General features: G+C 38.9%; 1 protein-coding gene and 1 long non-coding RNA gene across 5 annotated transcripts in view; one reads left to right on the top strand and one right to left on the bottom strand.

The window, feature by feature from the left end:
* Positions 1-26,090, bottom strand: part of LOC129658927 (uncharacterized) — a 132,650-nt gene that overhangs the window by 90,566 nt on the left and 15,994 nt on the right. The gene's annotated exons all lie outside the window — the stretch shown is intronic.
* TAC1 (tachykinin precursor 1) lies at positions 8,966-17,634 on the top strand. Of its 4 annotated transcripts, XM_055589799.1 has the most exons (7): positions 8,969-9,169; positions 9,571-9,702; positions 10,752-10,848; positions 11,299-11,343; positions 11,815-11,838; positions 13,390-13,443; positions 17,044-17,634. In XM_055589799.1, the coding sequence occupies exons 2-7, from the start codon at positions 9,580-9,582 to the stop codon at positions 17,091-17,093; spliced, it is 393 nt and encodes a 130-aa protein (XP_055445774.1). In that variant the 5' UTR covers positions 8,969-9,169; positions 9,571-9,579; the 3' UTR covers positions 17,094-17,634. The 4 variants fall into 4 exon arrangements, with proteins under 4 accessions (XP_055445775.1, XP_055445778.1, XP_055445777.1 ...); XM_055589800.1 differs by lacking the exon at positions 11,299-11,343 and having other exon boundaries at positions 8,966-9,169; XM_055589802.1 differs by lacking the exon at positions 13,390-13,443 and having other exon boundaries at positions 8,967-9,169.

The following is a 26,090-nucleotide window of genomic DNA, read 5'->3' on the forward strand; positions in this document are numbered from 1 at the left end:
TGTATTTACACATTTAACTCCCATAGCAACCTTATGAGGTAAGTACTATTTATCATCCTATTTGACAGATTAGGAAATTGAGACATGGCTATCAAGTGGCTAAGCCTGTATTTATATCATTAGCATGGGCTCAAAACTCATGCATTTTACCACTGAACTTGAAGAAAACACAACTCAGGAAACACAACGAAACTCGCTCAATTACTTAACACCAAGAACACCTTAATAATAACATAAATTCAATAAAATAAGATTATACCAATAAAATAATAAAGTAATTAAATGAGATGACAAAAAGGAAATTACTAGTCTGCAAGAACAAATTAGGGACTATGTAACGTTTATGGAAATAATAAGCAGTTTAGATTCAGCAAGATGAATTACTGACACAAAAGTCAATTACTGACAAAAAGAGGAAAAGGTAAGATAATCTAAGTGAATGTGAAGGAAAAGAGTAAAGAAAGAAGTTTGGAAGAATATTGCAGATATGAAATGTACATATTACAATATTATATACATAATAAAATATATTATGATCAAAAAAAAGATAATAATATTCTTGAAGTGGAATTTCCATTTTAAAGGTATATTCACAAAGACATAATACAATAGAATTTCCCCAAAATGAACAGAGAATAATCTGCAAAACAAAAAGTTCATGACACACTAAGAAAATTAAATGTGAAATGACCAACAATAAGACATATCCTAAGTGAACTATTAAATGTAAAGGATAAAGAAAGAATTCCTCAGATACTTAAGCAAAACAGCAAATCATATCTAAGCAGGAGGAAACATTATCCCACCTCAGAATTCTCCACAACACTCAGTTCTACAAGACAATGAAGAAGTGTCCATAAAGTGCTGAGAAAGATGAAATTTAATTTTAAAATATTTTAACTGGACTTCCCTCATGGTCCAGTGGTTACAAATCTGCATTTCCACTGCATGGGGTGCAGTTTCAATTTCTAGTCAAGGAAGTTTCACACGCCCCTGGGGAGCAGCATAGAATAAAATAGAATGAAATAAAACAAAATAAAATAAAAATATTACAACTATTCAAGATGCCATTCAAGCATAGGAACCACTGAGAGGCATTCACTGGCATGAAAGAACTCAGTGAATGCAGTATGTTTCATTTCTTCTTGAGGAAGAAAAAAGTTGCTTGACAGCAACATCCAGTCAAATAAAAGATGATTGAAAATAAACTTGACAATGGCAAAGCTAAATTAAAAGAATTGTGGTGAACGTAAGTCTGTTTAAATATAGGATGAATAGAAGACAACCAATGAAAGTAGAGTAGCAAAAATAATTGTAAATGTTATAAACTTGAATAATGTTAAAATAATAACATAACTATAAAAATTAGGAGGTGGGGGTAAGGGAGATGGGAGGACCTTTGAGTGCTAATGCCCTCATCTTTTAAAACAAGAAATAAATAGATACTCTCCAAATATATGTATTTTTTAAATGTTCCATACTAGCCTCTTAAATTTATTTCTAAATTTTTTTTTAGCATTAATAGATTCTTTTATGGAAAAAATACCTTGTGGTGAAGAAACATTTTTCATTTTTATCTTCTACTAAAGTCAAATAAAATATAAGGAACTATCTTTTATTAAAAATATTTCCTAGTAGGAATCATCCTACTTTCGTAACTTTTATTTATTTGTGACTACCGCTACATTCTTCAACTTATGCATAGAAATATATTCAAATAAGGTTAAGAGTGATAATTTCTGAGTTTGGGGTAATTTTTAAAACACATTATTGTATTTTTCTGCATTGCTTTATTTTTTAAAAAGAACATGTCTTATTTTACAAAAAAAAACATTAGGTGACTTTTTTCCCTTTAAAAATTGCAAGCAGCAGATCAAGATGCTAACTGTTTTATTCTAGCTTATGAGAAAATGAATTGCAGTATTTTTTATTTGCATTTTCCTGTATGTTTTTAATTTAAAAACACAAAAGTTGATTTGTTACTTTTTGCTTTTTCACCATTCTACTTCGCAGACATATGTATTTTACTGATATGGACATTTTTAAATAAATTCAGTGTTTTGGTAAATAAAATAAAGAGTATAAATATCCCAAATAAAGGAAATAAAGAATATAAATAGCCCAAATCATGTAATGTTCAAGGAGAAAGTGTATCAATAAGTGCATGACCTTACTAGAAGCACTAAGTTAGCAATTAATGAATGACATAGAAAGGTGGGAAATGTATTCTTTGATCAATTTTTATCTCATTATTGTTTATTACTCAATTCTATGAAATAGCTTTTTCTTTTAATGTACTGTGGCACATTTATTAATACAACAGACAGCATCTGAACAGAGTTATGCACCTGGTTATATTGAGCTAACAGGGAAGAATTTGTGAAATAGCTGTGTTTATTTCATAAAGCACATCAGCAACTCTGAAAAAAAATAATCTAAAATGCCCCACTTTATGTATGAAAAGACAGAGAGGGATATGACACATATTTGCTTATAATGTAATAACAACAACAATAAAAATAATAAAAGGATAGACTAAAACCCTAAAAGAAAGAGTTACTAGAAGGAAGAGGGTGAAGGAACAGGTATTGAAACTATACTTCTTTGAACATATTGTGTTTCAAATATTTGAGTTTAGAACTATGTACTTTACATAATTCTAATGAAAGCAATTCCTAAAACTCAAGAGCAAGGTGAGAGAAATGAGCCTGTGTATATTAGAGTTGATACCACAATCATACAGAGAAGTTTTAAAATGACTTTAACACACAGTAAATTGACTGAACATACCCTGTGTGATATATCTAAAGATTTAAAAAATGCAATAAAACTCTTAGTATGTTTCTAACAATCATATTATTGATTATGTTGGCATCATGTATTGAGATAAAGCAACTGAGTAATGATGTTGATGTCATTGGGAACTGGGGTTTTGGGGCATAGAAAGCAAGATGGAAAAATGAAAATGTTAAGGAAAGACCTGATAGTATCCTGATTGGAACAGAAAGTGTCAGAATATATTCATGATTTAAAACATACACACACACACACATATTTTCAGTTCTATTCATTGAAAAACTCTTGAAACAATGAAGAATTCATAGCAGTGTGCACCCATAATACCTAGATTATGGTCTCTAATTCTCATTTCTAATGCAAAAGAAACAAGAGCTCTTTAAAAGCAAATTTAAGGTTTGCCTCAAATTGCAGGTTTGAGGCAGAAATACACAACTTAAACCTGGAATATCCTGTCTCACTAAAAACAAGAAAGCCATCAAAGCCTGTTTAAGGCATATCAAACCTCAGGAGTCAATTTGAAAAGACACCTTCTGATCACCTTTCTTCTTCTGGCCAGGAAATGGGATAATTTGAGTACTGATTAGAAGGAGCCCTGCTTCTAACTAGAAAAAGAAGAAATGAAGAACCCCAGGGTTGGCAGAGGGGAAAAAAAAAATCATAAAAATCAGAGCAGAAATAAATGAAAAAGAAGCAAAGGAGACTATAGCAAAAATCAACAAACTAAAAGCTGGTTCTTTGAGAAGATAAATAAAATTGACAAACTATTAGCCAGACTCATCAAGAAAAACAGGGAGAAGAATCAAATCAACCAAATTAGAAATGAAAATGGAAAAATCACAACAGACGACACAGAAATACAAAGGATCATAAGGGACTACTATCAGCAACTATATGACAGTAAAATGGACAACTTGGAAGAAACGGATGAATTCTTTGAAAAGTATAACCTTCCAAAACTGAACCAGGAAGAAACAGAAAATCTTAATCAACCCATCACAAGCATGGAAATCGAAACTATAATCAAAAGTCTTCCAACAAACAAAAACCCAGGACCAGATGGATTCACAGGTGAATTCTATCAAAAATTTAGAGAGGCGCTAACACCTATCCTATCAAACTCTATCAAACTCTTCCAGAAAGTTGCAGGTAAACAGCCAAACTCATTCTATGAGGCCACCATCACCATAACACCAAAACCAGACAAAGATGCCACAAAAAAAGAAAACTACAAGCCAATATCACTGATGAACACTGATGCAAAAATCCTCAACAAATTCTAGCAAACAGAATCCAACAGCATATTAAAAAGATCATATATCATGACCAAGTGGGCTTTATCCCAGGGATGCAAGGATTCTTCAATATTCAGAAATCAATCAATGTGATACACCACATTAACAAATTGAAAGATAAAATCCATATGATTATCTCAATAGATGCAGAGAAAGTCCTTGACAAAATTCAATACCCATTTATGATTATAAAAAAAAACTCTACAGAAAGCAGGCATAGAAGGAACATACCTCAACATAATAAAAGCCATATATGATAAACACACAGCTAACATTATTCTCAATGGAGAAAAATTGAAAGTTTTCCCCCTAAAGTCAGCAACAAGACAAGGGTGCCCACTCTCACAACTACTATTCAACATAGTTTTGGAAGGTTTAGCGACAGCAATCAGAGAAGAAAAAGAAATAAAAGGAATCCAGATGGGAAAAGAAGAAGTAAAACTTGCACTGTTTGCAGATGACATGATCCTCTACATAGAAAATCCTAAAGACACCACCAGAAAATTATTAGAGCTAATCAAAGAATATAGTAAAGTTTCAGGATATAAAATTAATACACAGAAATCCCTTACATTCCTATACACTAACAATAAGAAAGCAGAAAGAGAAATTAAGGAAACAATTCCATTCACCATTGCAATGAAAAGAATAAAATACTTAGGAATAAATCTACCTAAAGAAACAAAAGACCTATATATAGAAAACTATAAAACACTGATGAAAGAAATCAAAGATGACACAAATAGATGGACAAATATACCATGTTCATGGATTGGAAGAATCAATATAGTGAAAATGGGTATACTACCCAAAGCAATCGACAGATTCAATGTAATCCCTACCAGGAACTAGAACAAATAATTTCACAGTTTGTATGGAAATACAAACAATATTGAATAGTCAAAGCAATCTTGAGAAAGAAGAATGGAACTGGAGGAATCCACCTGCCTTACTTCAGACTATACTACAAAGCTACAGTCACCAAGACAGTATGGTCCTGGCAGAAAGACAGAAATATAGATCAATGGAACAAAACAGAAAACCCAGAGATAAATCTGCACACCTATGGACACCCTATCTTTGACAAAGGAGGCAAGAATATACAATGGAGAAAAGACAATCTCTTTAACAAGTGGTGCTGGGAATACTGGTCAACCACCTGTAAAAGAATGAAACTAGAACACTTTCTAACACCATACACAAAAATAAACTCAAAATGGATTAAAGATCTAAGTGTAAGACCAGAAACCATAAAACTCCTAGAGGAAAACATAGGCAAAACACTCTCCAACATAAATCACAGCAGGATCCTCTATGACCCATCTCCCAGAGTATTGGAAATAAAAGCAAAAATAAATGGGACCTAATTAAACTTAAAAGCTTTTGCACAACGAAGGAAAGTATAAGCAAGGTGAAAAGACAGCCTTCAGAATGGGAGAAAATAATAGCTAATGAAGCAACTGACAAAGAATTAATCTCAAAAATATACAAGCAGCTCACACAGTTCAATTCCAGAAAAATAAACAATCCAATCAAAAAATGGGCCAAAGAACTAAACAGACATTTCTCCAAAGAAGACATACAGATGGCTAATGAACACATGAAAAGATGCTCAACATCACTCATTATCAGAGAAATGCAAATCAAAACTACAATGAGGTACCATCTCACACCGGTCAGAATGGCTATCAAAAAGTCTGCAAGCAATAAATGCTGGAGAGGGTGCAGAGAAAAGGGAACCCTCTTACACTGTTGGTGGGAATGCAAACTAGTACAGCCACTATAGAGAACAGTGTGGAGATTCCTTAAAAAACTGGAAATAGAACTGTCATATGACCCAGCAATCCCACTGCTGGGCATACACACCAAGGAAACCAGAATTGAAAGAAACAAATGTACCCCAATGTTCATTGCAGCACTGTTTACAATAGCCAGGACATGGAATGTCCTAGATGTCCAACCTAGATGTCCATCAGCAGATGAATGGATAAGAAAGCTGTGGTACATATACACAATGGAATATTACTCAGCTATTAAAAAGAATGCATTTGAATCAGTTCTAATGAGGTAGATAAAATTGGAGCCTATTATACAGAGTGAAGTAACTCAGAAAGAAAAACAGCAATACAGTATATTAATGCATATATATGGAATTTAGAAAGACGGTAATGATGACCCTATTTGTGAGACAGCAAAAGAGACATAGATATAAATAACAGACTTTTGGGCTCTGTGGGAGAAGGCAAGGGTGGGATGATTTGAGAGAATAGCATTGAAACATGTATATTACCTTATGTGAAACAGATCACCAGTCCAAGTTCCATGTTTGAAACAGGGCACTCAAACCCAGTGCACTGGGACAACCCTGAGGGATGGGATGGGGAGGGAGGTGGGAGGGGGGTTCAGGATGGGGGACACATGTACACCCATGGCTGATTCATGTCAATGTATGGCAAAAACTACTATAACATTGTGAATTAATTAGCCTCCAATTAAAATAAATAAATAAATTTTTAAAAATAAAAAAAAGGAGGCCTTCTATTTTTCTTTGAAGAATGGAAATACTTCAATTGTGTTTAAATAAATGAGGTCATAATGATACTAAATTTGGAGGAGGGAGGGCCATATTTGAATGTATTAATTTACCAACTCATTATTTTAATAATTGGTAAAAGGAAGTAATCAAGCACTTATCCTATCTTTCCTATATTAGTCATGTCTTAGAGTAACTACATAATTGTTGAGAAAAAATTTTATATGGAAGGAATAGGTTGAATAATAAATAAAAAGTGAATGATAAAATCATAGTAACACTATTTTGAAAGTACTACTAAGTTAATGGATCCAAAATGGTCAGCAACAGCTGCTAACTCTCAAAAGGAGAAACAACCAGATATCATGTGCTTCCTAACACCACATGCAGAGTAACTTTGTCAAAAAAAGCAAACCAAGATGACATTAAACTTCTAGATACAAATACCAATTAACTGGAAATAGAACAGAGGAACAAGTTAAACCATTAGGAGGCAATCAGCAAACTCCCAAACTCAGGACGCTATCCTGAGCAGTTCTTACCTATAAAATAGAGAGAGAGAGAGAGAGAGAGAGAGAGAGGACTATAGATTAGGAAAGATTTAAGAGATATGTGAACTAATTGCAATTTATAAACTTTGTTACAATTCTGATTTCAACTAGTAAAGTGTATGGGGGCTGCTACTGCTGCTGCTGCTGCTAAATCCCTTCAGTCGTGTCCGACTCTGTGCAACCCCAGAGATGGCGGCCCACCAGGCTCCCCCGTCCCTGGGATTCTCCAGGCAAGAACACTGGAGTGGCTTGCCATTTCCTTCTCCAATGCATGAAAGTGAAAAGTGAAAGTGAAGTTGCTCAGTCGTGTCCGACTCTTAGCAACCCCATGGACTGCAGCCCACCAGGCTCCTCCATCCATGGGATTTTCCAGGCAAGAGTACTGGAGTGGGGTGCCATTGCCTTCTCCATGTATGGGGGAGGGACCCATAAAACAGTGAGGACTATTTGAACACTGGACATTAATATAAAGAATTATTTTATTTTATGTTGCTTTTAGGTGGAATAATAGCATAGTTCTTATATTTTTTTATCCTTTGTATAGACATGACAAAATATTTAGAGTTGAAATTATGTCTGAGATTTGCTTTGAAATAATCTGAGTTGTGGAGAAATACAAAGTGAAACTTGCAAATTGTTTCAAGTGGATGACTCTCTACTTTTGTACAAGTTTATAATTTTCCATATAAAAAATTATAAAGAGAAAGAATAGAATGCCTCCTGTTGTGAGGCTAGGCATAAAGAAATGAGATACACACACAAAAATTCAAACATCAGGGTTACTTAAGAAAGAACAACAAATAATAGAGAAAAAATCGTGGCTTCAAGTCCGTTGCAATAAATTATTTCCTTTATGCACTATACTAAGAACATCAGAATCAACTGGAAAACATAGTGTTTACTAAGGAAAGGGGAGAACACAACATCACCCCAGATACAACAGTCATTTAGTCTTCAAGGCAAACCATGGGCTCATGAAAACCTGTGATATCTGTACAGAAGCTGTTTGCCTAATAGCCTTGTATTGATAATGACTGTCCAGTTAACATCTTTACTACACTTATTACACACACGAGAAATCTTAAAAGACCTTTAGTGACAAACAGGAATGAGCCTATACATATCTTAGGGGTTTCTCGAAGGTAACTATAGCTAGCTTGGAACAAAAGATATCCTAAAATGGCACTGATACGAAAGTTCTTCGTTCAATGCCACGTTTAAATGCCCGCGTCTCCAAAACGTAAAATAAATCTTTCATCCTTTGAAATCCTATGGGACTGGAAAGTCTTTTTGTATTACTGGAAAAAAAAAAAAAAAAAAAAAACACGCCAGTATTCTAGTTGATTTGAGAGAAGGTTGTTCTGCTCACGGAAAGATGTATCTCAGAAACACTTAAGATACTCTGCAGGGGGAAATGCAGCCCCCCCTTGAAGTTCTCCTTTCTTAGCCTGATTTCCGACAACATTTTAATATCTGAAGTTATTTGGCCATCCTTAGAAGTGCGACTTATCCTCTCACGGCACGAAAAAGTTGCCTAAGTCCGAGGAATGAGTCACTTTGCTTTGATGAGTAATCTCAGGTGTCATGGAACCTCGTTCCGAAGAAAGAGGGGAGGGGGCGTCAGATATGCCTACGGAAGAAGACAGGCCGCTGGGTATTGGATGGCGAGAACTCGATATTCCTATAATTGCGTCATTTCGAACCCAATTGGGTCCAGATGTTATGCGCACCGACGGATTACCGTCTCGGAAACTCTCAATCAGACGCAAGCGAAAGGAGAGGAGGCGGTTAATTAAATATTGAGCAGAAAGTCGCGTGGGGAGCGCGTCACGTGGGTCCCGAGACTCGGCAAGCCTGGGATAAATACCGGGCGGCAGCCAGCAGGCAAAAGAGCGCGCTGCTGACCTCCTCCATCCTTGCTGCGACCGAGAGAGTGCGCAGCGCCCCGCGAGTGCTCAGACCAGCAGAGGAACCTCCCGGGCAGGTCAGCTGCGGTAAGTGCCCGCGCGCTGTAGTGCGCGCTTTCCGCACCGCGCACCGCTCGGAGGCGGCGTCTAGCAGGGCTGGATGGGCTGCTGCTGCGGACAGCGGGGAAACACCCGGGGGGACAACTAGGGGGCTGCGAGGAAACGGGTATCCCAAGTGCTTTATCCCTCCTTGTCTTCCACCCGCACAGCCTCCTGGCTTGAAGGTATGGATTGATGGTTGGAAGCTGGGGATTTGGGGTCTAGGAAGAAGGGAATTTGAGAAGCTTTTAGGGCTTTTCTTACCTAACGTGCACATGCAGGACTTTAGCCCTTTAGGTGGGTTGCCTTGTTTCAATCTGCCCTGAGTCCTATCATGGAATCAAAAATTCTTTCCCCCCCCCTCTGCCTTTTATCCCTACTCTTCCCAGAAATCCAACATGAAAATCCTCGTGGCCTTGGCAGTGATTTTTTTCATCTCCACTCAACTGTCTGCAGAAGAAATCGGAGCCAACGATGATCTCAATTATTGGTCCGACTGGTCCGACAGCGACCAGATCAAGGTGAGACCCGTTCCCTAGATGGCCTGTGCCCTTCTTCACGGGTTTAGGAGCTGTCACTTACCACCATCCCACCATCACCCCCAGCGATAGCATCCTAGTTACCCTAGCGGGCTCCGGGATCACAGCCAGAGGCAGTGGGGCGCGCTGCGAGGGCTTGTAAAGGAACGTCATTCCCCTGGGTCCCGCAACCAAGAACCAAGTTTCCTCTCCATGGTCGGGACTCAGGAACTCTCTGGAGGAATAATACCCTCCCTAAGAATCCCGGGATCCTCACAAGACTGGAAACCTCACAAGGTTTCATCCCCTGGTAACGCGGATTTCGGGGATTAGTCCCGCTGCAAAAGGGCCCGGCGTTTGGAAACGCTGGGCAGAGACAGAGGAGAGCACGTCCGACGCAGGCAGAAGCAGGGGCAAGTGGCCAGTTGCTGGGGGCCTGGAGAGGCGCAGGTGGGTGGGAAGCTAACTTCCGGCCTTGACTTTTATTTTACTGACCTGAAGACGTAGCCGCAAGTTTTCCTTAGATTGCTCGCAGGCTGTTTGCGCGAGGGACCCACATGCAGCGGGGACAGTGAGAGTCACGCACTGCTAGTCGCTTCTAAAGCGCTGTCACCTTACCTACCACACCCGGCTAGTCCCTCCCCTCCTCCCGCCACACACACCTGTGTGCATTTAGGGCCGTGATAGGTCGCCGAAGCCAGCGCTTGAGATGACACAAAGTCCGGTAGCTGAGAGGCTGCTGAGTGAGGGTCCTGGTGCTGGGAGCAAAGAACGGAAAGCGCTCTCAGGGCGTGGAGGCACTGCGCGTCCCGCTAATGGCAAGGCTGGGCTAGCAGGAAGCGGAGGTGCAGGACAGCAACTGGGCGGGGAGGGGTGGAGAGAGGGAGCACCCAGGCTTGAGGAAGCTCGGCTTCCTCTCTCCTTGGAGCTGGTTCTCTAGTCCTGGCCTGGCCCCACCGCAGGGATTTGCCCAAGGCTGGAACGCACTCCGGAATTCCAGTGCCTCGAACTGGTTGCCTTTAGGCCCGATAATCCGTGTGTTTGTCCTCTAGGAGGAAATGCCCGAGCCCTTTGAGCATCTTCTGCAGAGAATCGCTCGGAGACCCAAGCCTCAGCAGTTCTTTGGATTGATGGGCAAACGGGATGCTGGTGAGATGGGCAGTCGTCCCTCCCTGTCTCTCTGGGCAACCCACACACATACACTCCCACCCACGCTCTTAGCTGGTGCTCAGAGCACCCAGTCTCTCTTGCTCTATGAGCAGAGATTTCCAGTCTAAAAGGGGTATATCTCCTGGGGCGCGACTCTGGCCCTCACCTCACTAACACACATGTGCCCACGGAGGGAGGGAGATCCATCTGAACCACCAAGAACAGGAACCAACCTTAGCTAAGTGCTTCCTTGTCCAAGGATCCAAACTCACAAGCAACAGGAAGGCTCAAGGTACTCAGTAGGTTCTCAGTGCTTGTGGAAAACTGACTTTAGATCACTGGGGTTAGAGTAGATTCAGCTGCCAGTGTCTTCTGATAGAAGAGTAATCTCCTTGAATTCATCACACCATCAGTGGAATGTGTGGTTAACGTCAATTTGTCTCTTGTCAGATTCCTCAATTGAAAAGCAAGTGGCCCTGTTAAAGGCCCTTTATGGTAAACATTTCTATAAATCTTTATTTTACTATTGTGAATGCACATGTGTGAAAATGAAGAAAGCCTTTTGTGGACTCAAATACAGATTCTTGATAATGCCTGTTGAATTGAAGAGATGTGTTTGCTCTCTCTCTCCTGAGAATCAGAGGTGATGGACCTTGAATGCATGTCTCATAAGAAAACAAGAGACGTGGTATGGTCAGGCAATTATTAGCAGACTTCAGAAGTCTCACAGACCTCAGTTTGAATCTGTGGCCCATGTAAACCACTTAAAACTATTCCTTTTGCTAAAACATTGCTTTTATTATTAATAATTTGGTTAGCATTTATGGTTCTGCTATATTCCTCAGGATAGTACATGAATGAGAAATGTTGCATTATTTTAAAAATCTATGTTTTATAATTCTCTTTAAAAATGTAGCTCCTTTTAAACAAATCTATTGTTTGCTAATTTTATCTTTCTTTCTATAGGACATGGCCAGCTTTCTCACAAAAGTAAGTTCCAAATTATTTTGACATTTATCAAATGCAAATATATATTGAATTCCATTTTATATAATATCTAATTTTCTGTTGTAATGTAGGACTTGATATTTTTAATTAACACGATTTAAGAATGGAGGATACTCAATTACATCCAGAACATAATTGTTTAAAGTTCTGTTGTTTAAACATATCATACCTACCATAAAGATGCATTATATTAAAAATCCTTTAGCTCCCAGCTAAACTGTTGTTGAATTCCTGACCCACAGAAACTGAGATAATAAATATTTGTTGTTATTTTAAACTGCTAAAGAAAGAAAAAAGAAGAGGAAAAAAGGGAAGGAGGGAGGAGTCCTTTAATTCATACAAATTGTTAGTTTTAGGTAAGAATTTCAATCCTAGGGGTAAAAATCCATCACACATTCCTCTTCCCTCATTTTCACCCTGCCACTTCCACTGCAAAAACAAAAGCAAAAACAAAAATTGAAGCATTTATAGGCATCTCCAAGTTCATTTTAGTATGCTGGATTCAATGTTGACGTAATTTATTAGAGTAATCCAGCAGTCAGTTAAGAAGATAAAGTGAATGTCTGAGTAGAGAATCCATACTAAAGTAAAGACAGAAATGCATCAACAGTTTTGTGATCCCATGATGGGATGGGAGACCTCAGTCCTTCCAAGCATAGCGAAACATTCTTAGGGCAGCCAAGGTGGCAGAATCGTGGCACTTGGCAGTCACTAGATTGCAGTCTCCTGGTTAATGGGACCAGAGTTGTAGAAGGTCCCAGGGATCCATCTTAATCACACTCACTTAGCCCAAAGTCCAATCCAACTTGCATTCTGGCTCACCAAGGGCAGAGCAGGCCACACTAAGATAGCAACCATGTAGTATAAACCAAGCTAATGCAGTATAAGCCAAGAGACATTCTACCACTAAAGTTAAAATAATAATCCTTTCCAAAGGTTTCATCTTTGAAAATAAATAAATATTATTCATATTTATTTTCTCAGGATTTTACTTTCAAAGGAATTATATATAGCAAAATTCTATGTGATAAAAAAGTACTCTATTAATTCAAAACATACTTTTTCCACAGGAAATATTCTTTTAATCCAGTGAAATAGAAATAATGACCTTTAGAAATTTATAATTATTGAGTATAGGATTCTGATTTAACTTAACTTTAGTTTCCTGAGAAATATAGCATATTCAGTAATGAGGCTATTTCTATCACACATACGTGAAGTTGAGTTCCTAAAAATCAAAGCTTGCTCAAATAGCAACAATATTTAAAGCATTATATAAAACACATAAAATAGAATATGAATAAAGTATACTTGCTAATATTTAGATATAGAATTGAGAAAAGTGCTTTCATTGTATTATTTTATTTACTAAGACTTACTAGGAGTCTTTATTTCTTCAGGCTCACCAAAACTTGAAATAGTTATGCATTATATAGGCATATATTTGGAAGCTTGCTTTTCTTGGTACTAGTTATAACAGTTTATTTCCTCAGATATATACATATTAAAATACCCCTAAATGTATTTTTCCAGGGCATAAAACAGATTCCTTTGTTGGACTAATGGGCAAAAGAGCTTTAAATTCTGGTATGTATAAAACCATGACTGGACATAAACAGTATCTGAAATCTACTCTACTTTCTCTAAGGCCTTCTTTTCAAACTATTAAACAGGAATAATAAAATTAAAATGAGTACCTATGTTGAAAAAATCTAATTGTAATAAATAAATCCAAGAATGGATTTATAGCTGATTGAGCGAGCTAATAACACAACAGCAGTCTATCTTTCTCGAACTCCTAGTGTCTTCCCCTTTTAATCATTACCTAACCCGAATCTTTGGGCTAGTCCAATACCCTTTCTCTTTTATCTGTCCAATAAGCTACATTTTACCTTACTGAACTAAGAGGGGTGGGGAAGGTGAAGAGGGGATTAAAACCAAGCTAATTAGAAAGTCTTACAAAAGGTTAAATCTGACAGTCTTCTAACACAGAAGTAAACAAAAACAAATCCACTTTTACAAATCACTTGCTCTTTATGAAATTATAATAGCTCATACTCTATACCTCCTGATGAATGTTTAACACTAGGAGAGTAACATAGTCCATTCCAGTGCCTTAAAAAGAGAAACCATCAAATTATCCTAGAGGGTTATAATCAGTCCTGGCTATAAAACCCTTAAAGAGAAGGAGTGCTACAGTTCTCTTCATAACCCAGTTTAATTCTGAACAACTCTTTCACTTGATATAAAGGCTGCATATTTCCTTTCTTTTCTTTAATTTCTATATTGTATGTAAATGCCACTTGTATAGATCTGAAAACTCATTTCTTAACTCATTCATCATAGTATTTTCAAGGTTAAATAACCCCTGTATCATTTTCCTAGAGACTGATATTTTGTTAAGCTCTTTCAGGCCTTGTAATCCATTGGTTATTTTTCTTAGGAAAGCTATTCAAATTCTCTGTTTACCTTCAGTGAAATTAGAATTAAAATACTAATCATGTAAGTAATTAGAAAGTAATCATCACCCATCTTACCCATTTAGAGTATTTCCAGTTTCCTGAAAATCTATAACTAAGATGTGCTGACTTAACTAATCTTAAAAAGTCAAGCAAAAATGAGGTATTTTAGCCTATATATTGGTTCTCTACCTTGAAAATTTAGATACTACTTTTGTATTTCTTCATCAGTAATTTGGAGGGTTCTCAATTTTAAAGAAGTTGTGAATGTACATAATGAAACACTAAAATTGTTTTATTGCTATGTATTATCTTCCAGCTTTTAGAAATGGAATATAAGTTTAAACCACATTGGCATTATATGTATCAGAAGTGTACACTAGCCCTTATATACCTGTGGTTTTCTTGAAACCATGCCAGTCATCAGCTTTTCATTTTCAGAACTGATACAGGTTTCAGAACATGCTTAACTTTACAATTAATATAGACATGTGCAATTTGGAACAAATTAGATGCTATTAAAGGTACTTAAAATAGTAATATAATTATAGATAGTATTAAATAGAATCATTGTATGAATCACAATCAATGACTAAATCTTGGCTCCTCCATTTTAGTTAAGAAAAAATCAAAGGAAAACATGGGCAAACATGTAATCTATAACAAATGAGGTACTTTGGCATATAATTAGTTGAGGCAAGGTTGCCATAGTGTCTATCACCTTCTACAGCCATCTGATCCTTACCCTGTCGTGGTAAGCACCTTTGACAATCTGACAAGCCTAGAAACCATCTTCCCAGGGAAACCCTCATCAGTTCATACACACAAACATTTACAGTTTTAGAGGGTTCAAGGACCAGGTAAGAACTTTGCTTCCAGTTAAGACATTGTTTTCCAGCTTGATCACTAATCTGTCTTTGGTCAGTTTACATTTACCTCCCTTCTCTGAGGAATAGAATTATGTTATGAACGCTTGTCAGCTTTGTACATGTACACTATTAAAAACATTTAGCTTACTGTTGACCTCACTTAAGTGAATGCTGTATACTAATGAGCATCTGCTCAGTGGTAAAGGAGGGAAGCGACAATGCTGGAGCCTTTACCTGCCTTCTCTTTCAGCAAACCCTTCTCACTGAGAAAATTGGTTAGGGTGGCATCTATGATTCCTGATGTCCTTCACAGTTCTTTCTATTTAAAGTCAGTATTTTATCCATGCATACTGAATTTTTAAAAGTGCATTAGTTTTAAAAATCATTTATCATGTAAATCTAAGTGTATGAAGTATTAGCTAAAATAATGAAAAATGGAAGTAAGTATTTTGATCACAACAATCTGATCCTTATTCTTTTGTGGCTACAGACCCCTTTGAAATTATGTTTAATATAATAATATAATTTGGTACTTTTTTCTTTCCACATAGTCAACGTACTTAAGTTACTTGCTAGCTATATGTTAAATACCTTTGGAAACAGCAATTAATGTTTCACAGGCCATTTAGGGTGCTAGGAGGTAAGTTAAACTATGTTGTATTTAGATGGTACAATTACCCTACTTACAGACAATGAGATTGTTTTTAGTCTCATGGACAGTCTGTCATTGGAAGGAATCCAGAGGACAGGAAGAAACCTTCACACTATTAGGTACCCCTATCCTGGTGCCTAGTGGTAAAGAATCTGCCTCCAGTGCAGGAAACATGAGTTCGACCCCTGGATCAGGAAAATCCCCTGGCAAAGGAAATGGCAACCCACTCCAGTATTCTTGCTGGGGAAATCCCATGGACAGAGGCGCCTGGCAGGGTATAGTCCAGTAAGTCACAATAATGAGACAGAACTTAACAACTAAACCACCACCACCACATACCAGAAATCAGCAAACTTTTTCTGTAAACAGCCAGATGGTAAATATTTTAGACTGTGTGAACCTTGCAGTCTCTGGAGGAACTACTCAGATCTGCCATTTTAATGTTAAAGTAGGCAAAGACACCTGGAGAGGGGAATGGCTACGCACTCCAATATTCTTGCCTGGAGAACTCCATGGGCAGAGGAGCTTAGTGGGCTACAGTGCGTGGGGTCGCAAAGAGTCAGACACGACTTAGCAACCAACACGTAACTAACTTAGGCAAAGACAATACATAAATGGATGGGTGTGGCCATGTTCCAATAAAGTGTTATTTACAAGAAAAGACTGGACTTGGCCCATGACCTATATATGTAGTTGGTCGACTATATCCTGGAATAAAAGTCCCACATTTTGCTTTCATCCTCCTACTATTCCTGTTTACTTTAGGCACTGTCTTTTCTGTAAATCACCAAGGTGTCTGTCACTGCTTGAGAAAGCTATGGAGAATCAATATTGCAATATATTGTGGAAGTATACTTTGAGGGCATTAAGTCTATAAGGATAACCAAAATAACCAAGAATTCTGTGGATAGATCACTGTCAATCAGGATAAAGACTGAGACCCGAACAGAAGATGCACAAATAAGACTCTTAGAAATACTTCAGTGCAGGGATAAAGTCGTCTCTGACTCTTTGCGACCCCATGGACTGCAGCCCACCAGGCTCCTCCATCCATGGGATTTTCCAGGCAAGAGTACTGGAGTGGGGTGCCATCGCCTTCTCCGAGGGATAAAGTAATGAGTTTAAAATAAATTTCCTATGCCTTGAACTTTGTTTATCTGTGTCAGTGATCCTCTTAACAAACCCTTTACCTTCTCTTTGTTCTCAGTGGCTTATGAAAGGAGTGTGATGCAGGATTATGAAAGAAGACGTAAATAGACTACCTAACATATTTATTGAGCTTCATTTGTGTCAGTGGTCAAGGAAAGGTAAAATGAGACATGCACTATGAGGAATAATTATTTATTTAATAATTGTTGTTTTGAGTTTAAAACTCAAGAAGTATTTATTTTTCATATTGTGGCAATATATGTTGTAAAAAAATGTGTTGTAATTCTAATCTGACAACTCAGTCAGAAGTAGAAATCAGTGGTAATTTCTCCCCAAAGCACAGTGTTCAATGAAGTTGTAAAAACCTATCAAAGATATATTCTCCAAAGAAAGAAATCATTTCTGTTTCTTGGAAGCAGTCACATCAGCTACTACTAAGGAAAAGAAATTCACATATAGGCTGTGCTTCTCCATTTGTTTTCATGGTGAAAATGTGCTGAGAGTTGGTATCAAACTGTGTTTGTATCCCTGCAGCATGTTTCATGTTTTGTGACTATATAGAGACATTTAAAAAGTTTTACTGTGATTCTAAGGTATTTTATTGTACAATGTGTTGTAATAGTTAACATTTTAAATAAAAGAAAAAGTATCTTAAATTGGGCCTTATTCTTTCATTAACCTTTATGTCTAATTGGCAACCTTTCTTTTAGAGGATATGTTCCAACCTGTTTTGGCTGTAAAATAATGAAACATAAAGCTACTAAATTTCTCTTTCTTAAGGAAAATGACTAAATGTAATCAGAGTTTCTCTTTCCCACACACATGCGCCTGTTGTTGTTCAGTCATTGGCATGGGATCCTTCATGGAGAAAACAATTACATTCTGGTTATCCAAACAGTAAAGGCTCAGTTCTGTTTACAACTGCTTATGATTCCTTTTTACAAATAGAGCAACAACCTGCTTTAAAGATGAATTTTACTGATTATTTCCTTGTTGAGTAAAACATCAGCACAGTACTATTTCAGTCCTCCTTAAAGCCCAGGGATAAGCGTACCAGTGTTTGAGTCTCACTAGAATTGAGACACTAAACCAAACTCTCACAAAGGTCACTGGAACATGCAGAAAGATAGGGAGCTGATAATATGGCATCATCCCCGTAACAAAGATAGAGCCCCTCTCTTACATTTCTAAGAACTGCCTGTGAATTACTAGTGCCCATAACACTCCAGCAGAAGCACATGTATCAGAAATACTGAGCAATCAGAGGAAAGCTCTTCTGTATATATTTGAGGGAAGGACTGCCAAGTGCCTTTCTGATTGCACACTGTTACATACTGAATAACTCAGGACAAGCATCACTCAGTGAAATAAAATTCTGCGAGTTTTTTCTGGACTAGTGACTGTTTTTGATCAATGTTAAGGCAATGGCAACCCACTCCAGTACTCTTGCCTGGAGAATCCCGTGGACAGAGGAGCCTGGTAGGCTGCAGTCCATGGGGTCGCGAAGAGTCGGACACGACTGAGCGACTTCACTTTCACTTTTCACTTTCATGCACTGGAGAAGGAAATGGAAACCCACTCCAGTGTTCTTGCCTGGAGAATCCCAGGGAAGGTGGAGCCTGGTGGGCTGCCGTCTGTGGGGTCGCACAGAGTCAGACATGACTGAAGCGACTTAGTAGTAGTAGTAGTAAAACCATTTGTGAGACATGAGTGCTAAAGCATATTTTAACCTTTATATCTTTAAATGAACAATTTGTTCAAAAAAACTCCAGTGAACTGGTTTTCCTTACTACACATTTAAATACTACAGATTATATTATGATCATCACTTTACAATTGAGGATACGAAGCTCAAGGAAATGTTGAGGTAAGAGATTATGATATAAGAGGAGTCAGGATTAGAAATGAATTATGAGGCCAAAATACCAGAGCAAATTAATATCTAACAATGAGATGGATTAAGCAAACTGGCATATTGACACAACTGAAAAGTATGGCATCACTTAAAATGGCATTATTGTGTGTTAAGTGACATAGAACAACATATCTGGTATATTGTTAGGCACACAGCAGTATTTCTGCATTGTATGTTTGTATATATTTTTGCATAGATGTTCTAACAGGAAGGAATCATGTAATGGATAAGACTGTGGGGTTCAGAGTAAAACTACTCCATTACTTAACATCTGTGTGATGAGGGACAAGTCCCTTAATTTCTTTCTGCCTTATTTTCCTCATCAGTAAAACTGGACTAGTGATGCCACCAACTACTATCATGCACCACTCTACAAAGAGGACAGTAGCCATATGGAGTTTAGGGGAGGGTCATGGGACATGATGCATGTCAAGCTTTGAGCATGATCTCCAGCATACTGTGAGCATTCTGTGAATGTTACCTGCTGCTATTATTAGCTATTCTTCAAAGTCCCCAGAGAGAAAATTAGCACTATATTATAGCCAATAAATGCTTTTTGTAGACACACTGTAGCAGCAGCAGCACGGGGGCCTATTCTAAATAGTTACCACACAAGTTAAATCTAGAACCATTTCATAAATTGAGTGGCTCTTTGTGCTGTACGTCAATGGCCCAGACAGCCCCCACAGCCCTTCGCTCTCTGAGATTCTGTAAGTCTCTGCACCAGGATCTCACGGTGCTGTGTGAAGACCCCCATCAGACAGTCTGCACTCCTGCCTGCTCTCCCTCCAGGCCCAGAAACCTAGCAACAGCTGAGCAGGAAAGAGACAGATTCAGCTTGAAGTTTGTACTCATGAAATATTTACTATTACTTCCCCTCTGTGGCATACTTTCTTCAACTAAAATGAGTTTTCTTCACCTATATTCTTTCTAAAATATGTTTATTCTGTTACAAAACAGCAAAAAGATCAATCTGTATAGCTAAGTTACCTGAATACTTTATTGCTTTGGTTTGAGGTTTGTTTTGGGGGTTCTGTTTTAGTCAGGATCCAGGGCAAAAATAAATGATGCTCAAGCTGAGTCACAAAGGTGTGGGCAGGATGTGGAGAAGCCAGCAAAGAAATGTGGTCTCCAGGCTAGCATCCTTGGAGCCACTGCGACCCGTGCGCATAAAGGATCAAGATGAGGAAGTGAGGGTCTCTATGCACCAAGGGCCACCTGGTGGCTGTTTTCTTCATAGGAAGATGAACAGACACAGAATAGTCAACATGGGGGTGCGAGGAATAAGAGTGAGGAGATCAGTGAATATGTGCCCCAACCTCACCCTCCTCTTCCTGTCTAATTTGCTTTTGGTGCTTCCATTGGGCAAACCCACCTGGAAAACAAAGGCTTTGGAACTCTGCGTACTGTGCACACTGGAAAGCTGCAGGGATTGGGCACCATAGCAGCTGGAGAAAGCTGGTGAGCACACTGGGAGGTAGAAGAGGAAGATAAGATGCCCAACACATCAAGTACTTCATTAGTGAAAGTGAAAGTCACTCAGCTTGTCCGACTCTTTGTGACCCCATGGACTGTAGCTTGCCAGGCTTCTCTATCCATGAAATTCTCCAGGCAAGAATATTGGAGTGGGTTGCCATTTCCTTCTCCAGGGATCTTCCCAATCCAGGGATCAAACCCTGGTGTTCTGCACTGCAGGCAGATTCTTTACCACTTGAGCCACCAGGAAAGCCCAATACTTCATTATTTTGAATCAAAAGGCAACTCATAAGCAGAAATTCAAATAGAGAAATGAAGAGAGTAAAAATAGAAGTTGTTCTCTGAACATCAATTCTACTCCCCAAAGATACAGCTTCATGTGGCTCCATCCAAAGAAACAAAATTATTCTTATTTCAACTTGAGCACAGGCTGAAATCTCCCCTTTTAACACCAAATCATTATAAGCATTTTTTTTAAGGTATATACATTTTTACAAGAAATTAATAAATACGTTGGGACTTGTGAAAAGCAGAATAAGGACTTTTGGCGAACCAGAAATTGTCCAGAAGGACCAGATTCCTGGAAAAGAAAGCACAGGGAAGCCACAGCTGTAAGCCACAGCCCTGTCAGGAAAATGCAGAGGTTGCAGAGGAAGGTGTCAACCCCAGAATTGAGCACTGCAGAAGGGACTTTTCATCAGCAACCCTGGTGCCATGAGATCCAAAAACAAAACCTAAAAATTCTTTAGGAAAATAATATCTACCCAAAGCATGAATTTGTGAAAGAAGAAAAACCAACTAAAAGCTGTTAGCTTAAGCCTTTATTAACCATCACAACAGGCTCAAGATGGCTATTCTTCTGGAGAGCAGATAGCCTAAAGAATTCCCATATTAGATTGATGAAGGTCAGTCAGAGTTCCACTATTTGTAGAGCTATTGTCAGAACAATTCTGAGAATTGTTCAAGGTTCAGATTCTCAGAAGGTATGGGGAACTTAGGCTGCTGCATTGGTCATGGGACAGGATTCAGAGACTGCATTTAATAAGACCTATCTAACACTAAAGACATCACCAAAAAAACCAGTTAGAACTAATAAACAAATTCAGTAAAGCTGCAGTAATTTTGCAGAGCACAAAATTAACATATAAAAGGCATCTTATGTTTCTATATACTGAAAACTAGTTAGCTGACAATGAAATAAAGAAAAGAATCCTATTTAAATAGTGTCCAAAAAATTAAATAAGAATAAATTTAACCAAGTGACTGAAAATCTGAACACTGAAAACCATAAGGCATTGGTGGAAAAATATTGAAGAAGACATAAATGGGCAAAGATTCTGTGTTCATGGATTGGAATAATTAATATTATTAAAATGTCCATACTACCCAAAGTGATTTATGCATTCAATGTAATCCCTATCAAAATTCCAATGGCATTTTTCACAGAAACAGGAAAACAATTCTGAAATGTGTATGGAACCAGAAAAGACCCCAAATAGCCAAAGAAATCTGGAGAAAGAAGAAAAAAAGTGAAGGCACGACACTTCCTGGTTTCCAGCTATATTACAAAACTATAGTATCTCAAAACAACATGATGCTGGCATAAAAAAGATTTAGAGACCAAAGGAACAGAATCAAGAGCCCAGAAATAAATCCACACACACAGTCAACTAATATATGACAAGGAAGCCAAGAATACTTAATGGGGAAAGGATAGTCTCTTCAATAAATAGTGCTGGGAAAACTGGATATTCACATGCAAAAAAAGAAAAAATGAAATTGGACACCTATCTTACACCTCTCACCAAAAGTAACTTGCAATGGATTAAAGATTCAAATACAAGACCGTCAACCACAAAACCTCTAGAAGAAAACACAGGGAAAATCTCCTTGGTCTTGGCAATAATATTTTGGGATATGATACCAAAATCACAAGCAACAAAGCAAAAATCAACAACTGGGATTACATCAAACTAAAATTTCTGTGCAGCAAAAAAAAAAAAACAATCAACACAATGAAAAGGTAGCCTGTGAAATGGAAGAAAATATTTTCAAATTATGTATCTGATAAGGAGTTAGTATCCAAAATAGATAAAGAGCTCATACAACTCAATAACAAAAACAAACAAAAACAAATAATCCAATTTAAAAATAGGCAGAGGACCTGAATGGACATTTTTATGCACAGAGCATACAAATGGTCAACAGGTATATGAAAAGATGCTTAACATTGCTAATCATCAGTAAAATGCAAATCAAAACCACAATGAGATATCATCTCATACCTGTTAGAATGGCTATCATCAAAAAGACAAGAAGTAACAAGGGTTGGCTAGGACACAGAATAGGGAACCCTTGTAAGCTGTTGATAAGACAGTTGTTGGGCAAAAAGTATGGGAAGAAATTTAAAGCTCAAGAGAGAAAATAACTCCAAGCTGACAACTCCTCAAAAAGGTGGGACTGTAGCCTTGGGCTAAGATGGCAGAGGAATAGGACAGGGAGACCACTTTCTCCCCCACAAATTCATCAAGAGATCATTTAAATGCTGAGCAACTTCCACAAAACAACTTCTGAACCCTGGCGGAGGACACTAGGCACCCAGAAAGGTAGCCCACTCTCTTCAAAAGGAGGTAGGACAAAACATAAAAGAGTTAAGGATGGAGACCCATCCTGGCGAGGGAGTTGTGAAGGAGGAGAAGTTTCCAAACACCAGGAAACCCTCTCACCGGCAGGTCTGTGGGGAGCTTTGGAATCTCAGAGGGCAACATAACCGGAAGGGGGGGGGGGGGGGACCAGAATACATGTCTAAACACAACTCCCAGCGGAGATGTAGCCCAAAGGCTAGCGTCCGCCACCAGTGAGCAGGGGCTGAACAGGGAGACGCCGGTTGTGTGCTTAGGATAAGGACCAGGACTGAATGCCCTGAGGACAATCTGAGACAGCTAACGTGATATAGCAACCCAAACTGTAGGATAGCCAGAGAGAGAAAGAAAAAAGAGAGAGAGAGAGAGGTTTCCTGCGAAAAGCTCTAATCTAAGGCACAGCCTGGCCTGCTCACAGAACAAAGGATTGAGCGAATACCAAAGGAGAGCTAGCTGGCTGCGGATCGGCCCATCCCCCTTCCGGAGGCTGAGACGCAGGCAGGCGAGCCAAAGCCAGAAGGTGAGGGGCAGTCTCCGCCCCAGAGACGGCATCCTCCACAAAACTGTGAGCAGGCTCCCAGCTGCTAATCAACTCTTCCTGGGATCCTGGACAGTTGACAGCTGCCAGGAGGGTCACAGCCAGAGATCAGCTCCCCAGAGGAGACACACGGCACACCTGAGACAGCACTCTTGCAGCGCACCCAGGAAACCCAGCATCTGGGACCAGGGAGGTGATTAAGACACAGCCCACCTGGGACAGTGCGCTTGCCAAGCATCTGGATGCCTGAGCTGCTCCAACCTGGGAAGGGCACAAAACACATGCCCAACTGAGTCTGTGCCTTTGTGGAGTACCCGAGAACCTGAACCTGAGCAGCTTAGACCTGGGAAGTACAAAAAACCCAGGGTCCACTTTGGACAGTTCCCCTGCAGAGCAACCTGGAGCCTGAGCAGTGTAGACTGGGAAAGCATACACGCCCTGAGCGGGGGCAAACCCAGTGTTGCCCAGACACTGCGAGCACTCCCCCCACACACGCCAGTGATATTTGTTTGCAGTGTTCCTCCCTCCCCGCAGCACAGCTGAACAAGTGAGCCTAAATAAGTGACCACCTTTGCCCTCTTGTGTCAGGGTGGAACTTAGACACTGAAGAGACTTGCAAACAGAGGAAGCCAAAATAAACAAAGAAGAAGAAGGAACTGCTCTGGAACTGACAGGTGCAACAGATTAAAACCCTGTAATTAGCATTGACTAAGCATTGAAAGGGGCCTATAGACCTTGAGAAGTAGTATGAGCTGGAACAAGGAACTATCTGAAACTGAACTGACCCCACTGCCCTCAACAGCTCCAGAGAAATTCCTAGACATATTTTATTATTATCATTTTTTAATTTTTAAAAAATTTTTAAGTTCTTTACTACACCTTTAATTTTCATTTTATAACCTACTATTACCTTGCAAAAGAAAAGACCCTATTTTTAAAGCAAATTTCATATATATTTTTTTATAATTTTTGTGATTGATTTTGTTTTGTATTTTTAATATTGTATTTTTGAGAGTCTAACCTCTACTCTAGTGTTGAGGTCCTTTAATGGACCAGAACCTGGTGGTCTGGAGTCAATGATAAGAAAGTAAAAGAGAGAGAGAAAGAGGCTGATATTCCTCGGTTTATGCAGAAAACCAATAAAGTTCTTGACACAGAGCTTGCGTCACTCATAAAGGCGCTGGGCACCCTCTCGAGGAGGTGAAGGCATAGTGCACCTTCTCAAGAGGGTCTTAGAAGCCCGGGCAGGAGAGTGAGCACATCGGGTTTCTACGCTCCAGAGAATTAGCCAGAAAGAGAAAGGGAGAGAAAGAAAGAAAGACACAGGGACCCAAGCTCTGATGGAACAAGGGTGTTTTATTCAACATAGTATGGGTATATATACTGTCTTACAAGGTAGCTATTTTCAGCAAAGATAAAGATCAAAAGTTCAGACTTACAAATTATCAAGGAAACATAAGGCAATCCATATCAAAGAGAGAGGGTTGTAAATAATCACTTTTACTGTATGGTTCATAAAAAGGAAGAGGGTCATAAATAGTTACTTATCACCATATGGAAAAACCAACAAAGGAAATGCATGCATTCCTCAGCCCTGGGAGTGGTTTGCCACTCCACTTAATTCCTGAATATTCAGGAATTAATAAGGAACAGAGGATTCATGACAGATCCAAAACAGCACACAAGAAGCCTCCTGTTAAATGCTTCCTGACACTCTAGACTTCTAATCTTTGCTTTTTGGTATTTGTTATCAATTTTGTACCTTTAAGAATCCAATCTTCAGTACCCATTTTTACTTAGGGGTGTGATTACTGGCTTGATTGCTCTCTCCCCTTTTGACTCTCCCTCTTCTCCCTCAGGTCACCTCAATCTCCTCCCTCTGCCTTCTCTACTCAACTCTGTGAATCTCTCTGGGTGTTCTGGGCTGTGGAGAATACTTAGGGAACTCATTGCTAGCTAGATTGGTCTCTCCCCTTTCGACTCTACCACCTCTATCTCCCTCCTCCCTCTTCTCTTCTCTATGTAACTCTGTGAACCTCTCTGAGTGTTCCAGACTATGGAGTGCACAAAGGGAATTGATTACTGGCTATATTGCTCTCTCCCCTTTCGATTGCCCGTCTTCTCCTCCTGGTCACCTCTCTCTCTCTCTCCCTCTTCGCTTCTCCATGTAAATCTGTGAACCTCTCTGGGTGTCCCTCACTGTGGAGAATATTTTCATCATTAACCTAGATGTTTTATGAATCTGTGCTGTATGGATGGAGAAGTCTTGAGGCTACTGTAAGAATAAGACTGAAAACCAGAGGCAGGAGGCTTAAATCCAAAACTTGAGAACACCAGAAAACTCCTGACACCAGGGAACACTAATCGACAAGAGCTCATCCAAAAGCCTCCATGCCTACACTAAAACCAAACTCCACCCAAGAGCTAACAAGTTCCAGAGCAAGAGAGACCATGCTAATTCTCCAGCAATGCAGGAATATAGCCCTAAGCATTAAAGTACAGGATGCTCAAAATCACACCAAACCCATAGACAA

The sequence above is a fragment of the Bubalus kerabau genome, chromosome 8 (assembly GCF_029407905.1).
Source record: "Bubalus kerabau isolate K-KA32 ecotype Philippines breed swamp buffalo chromosome 8, PCC_UOA_SB_1v2, whole genome shotgun sequence".
NCBI lineage: Eukaryota > Metazoa > Chordata > Mammalia > Artiodactyla > Bovidae > Bubalus > Bubalus kerabau.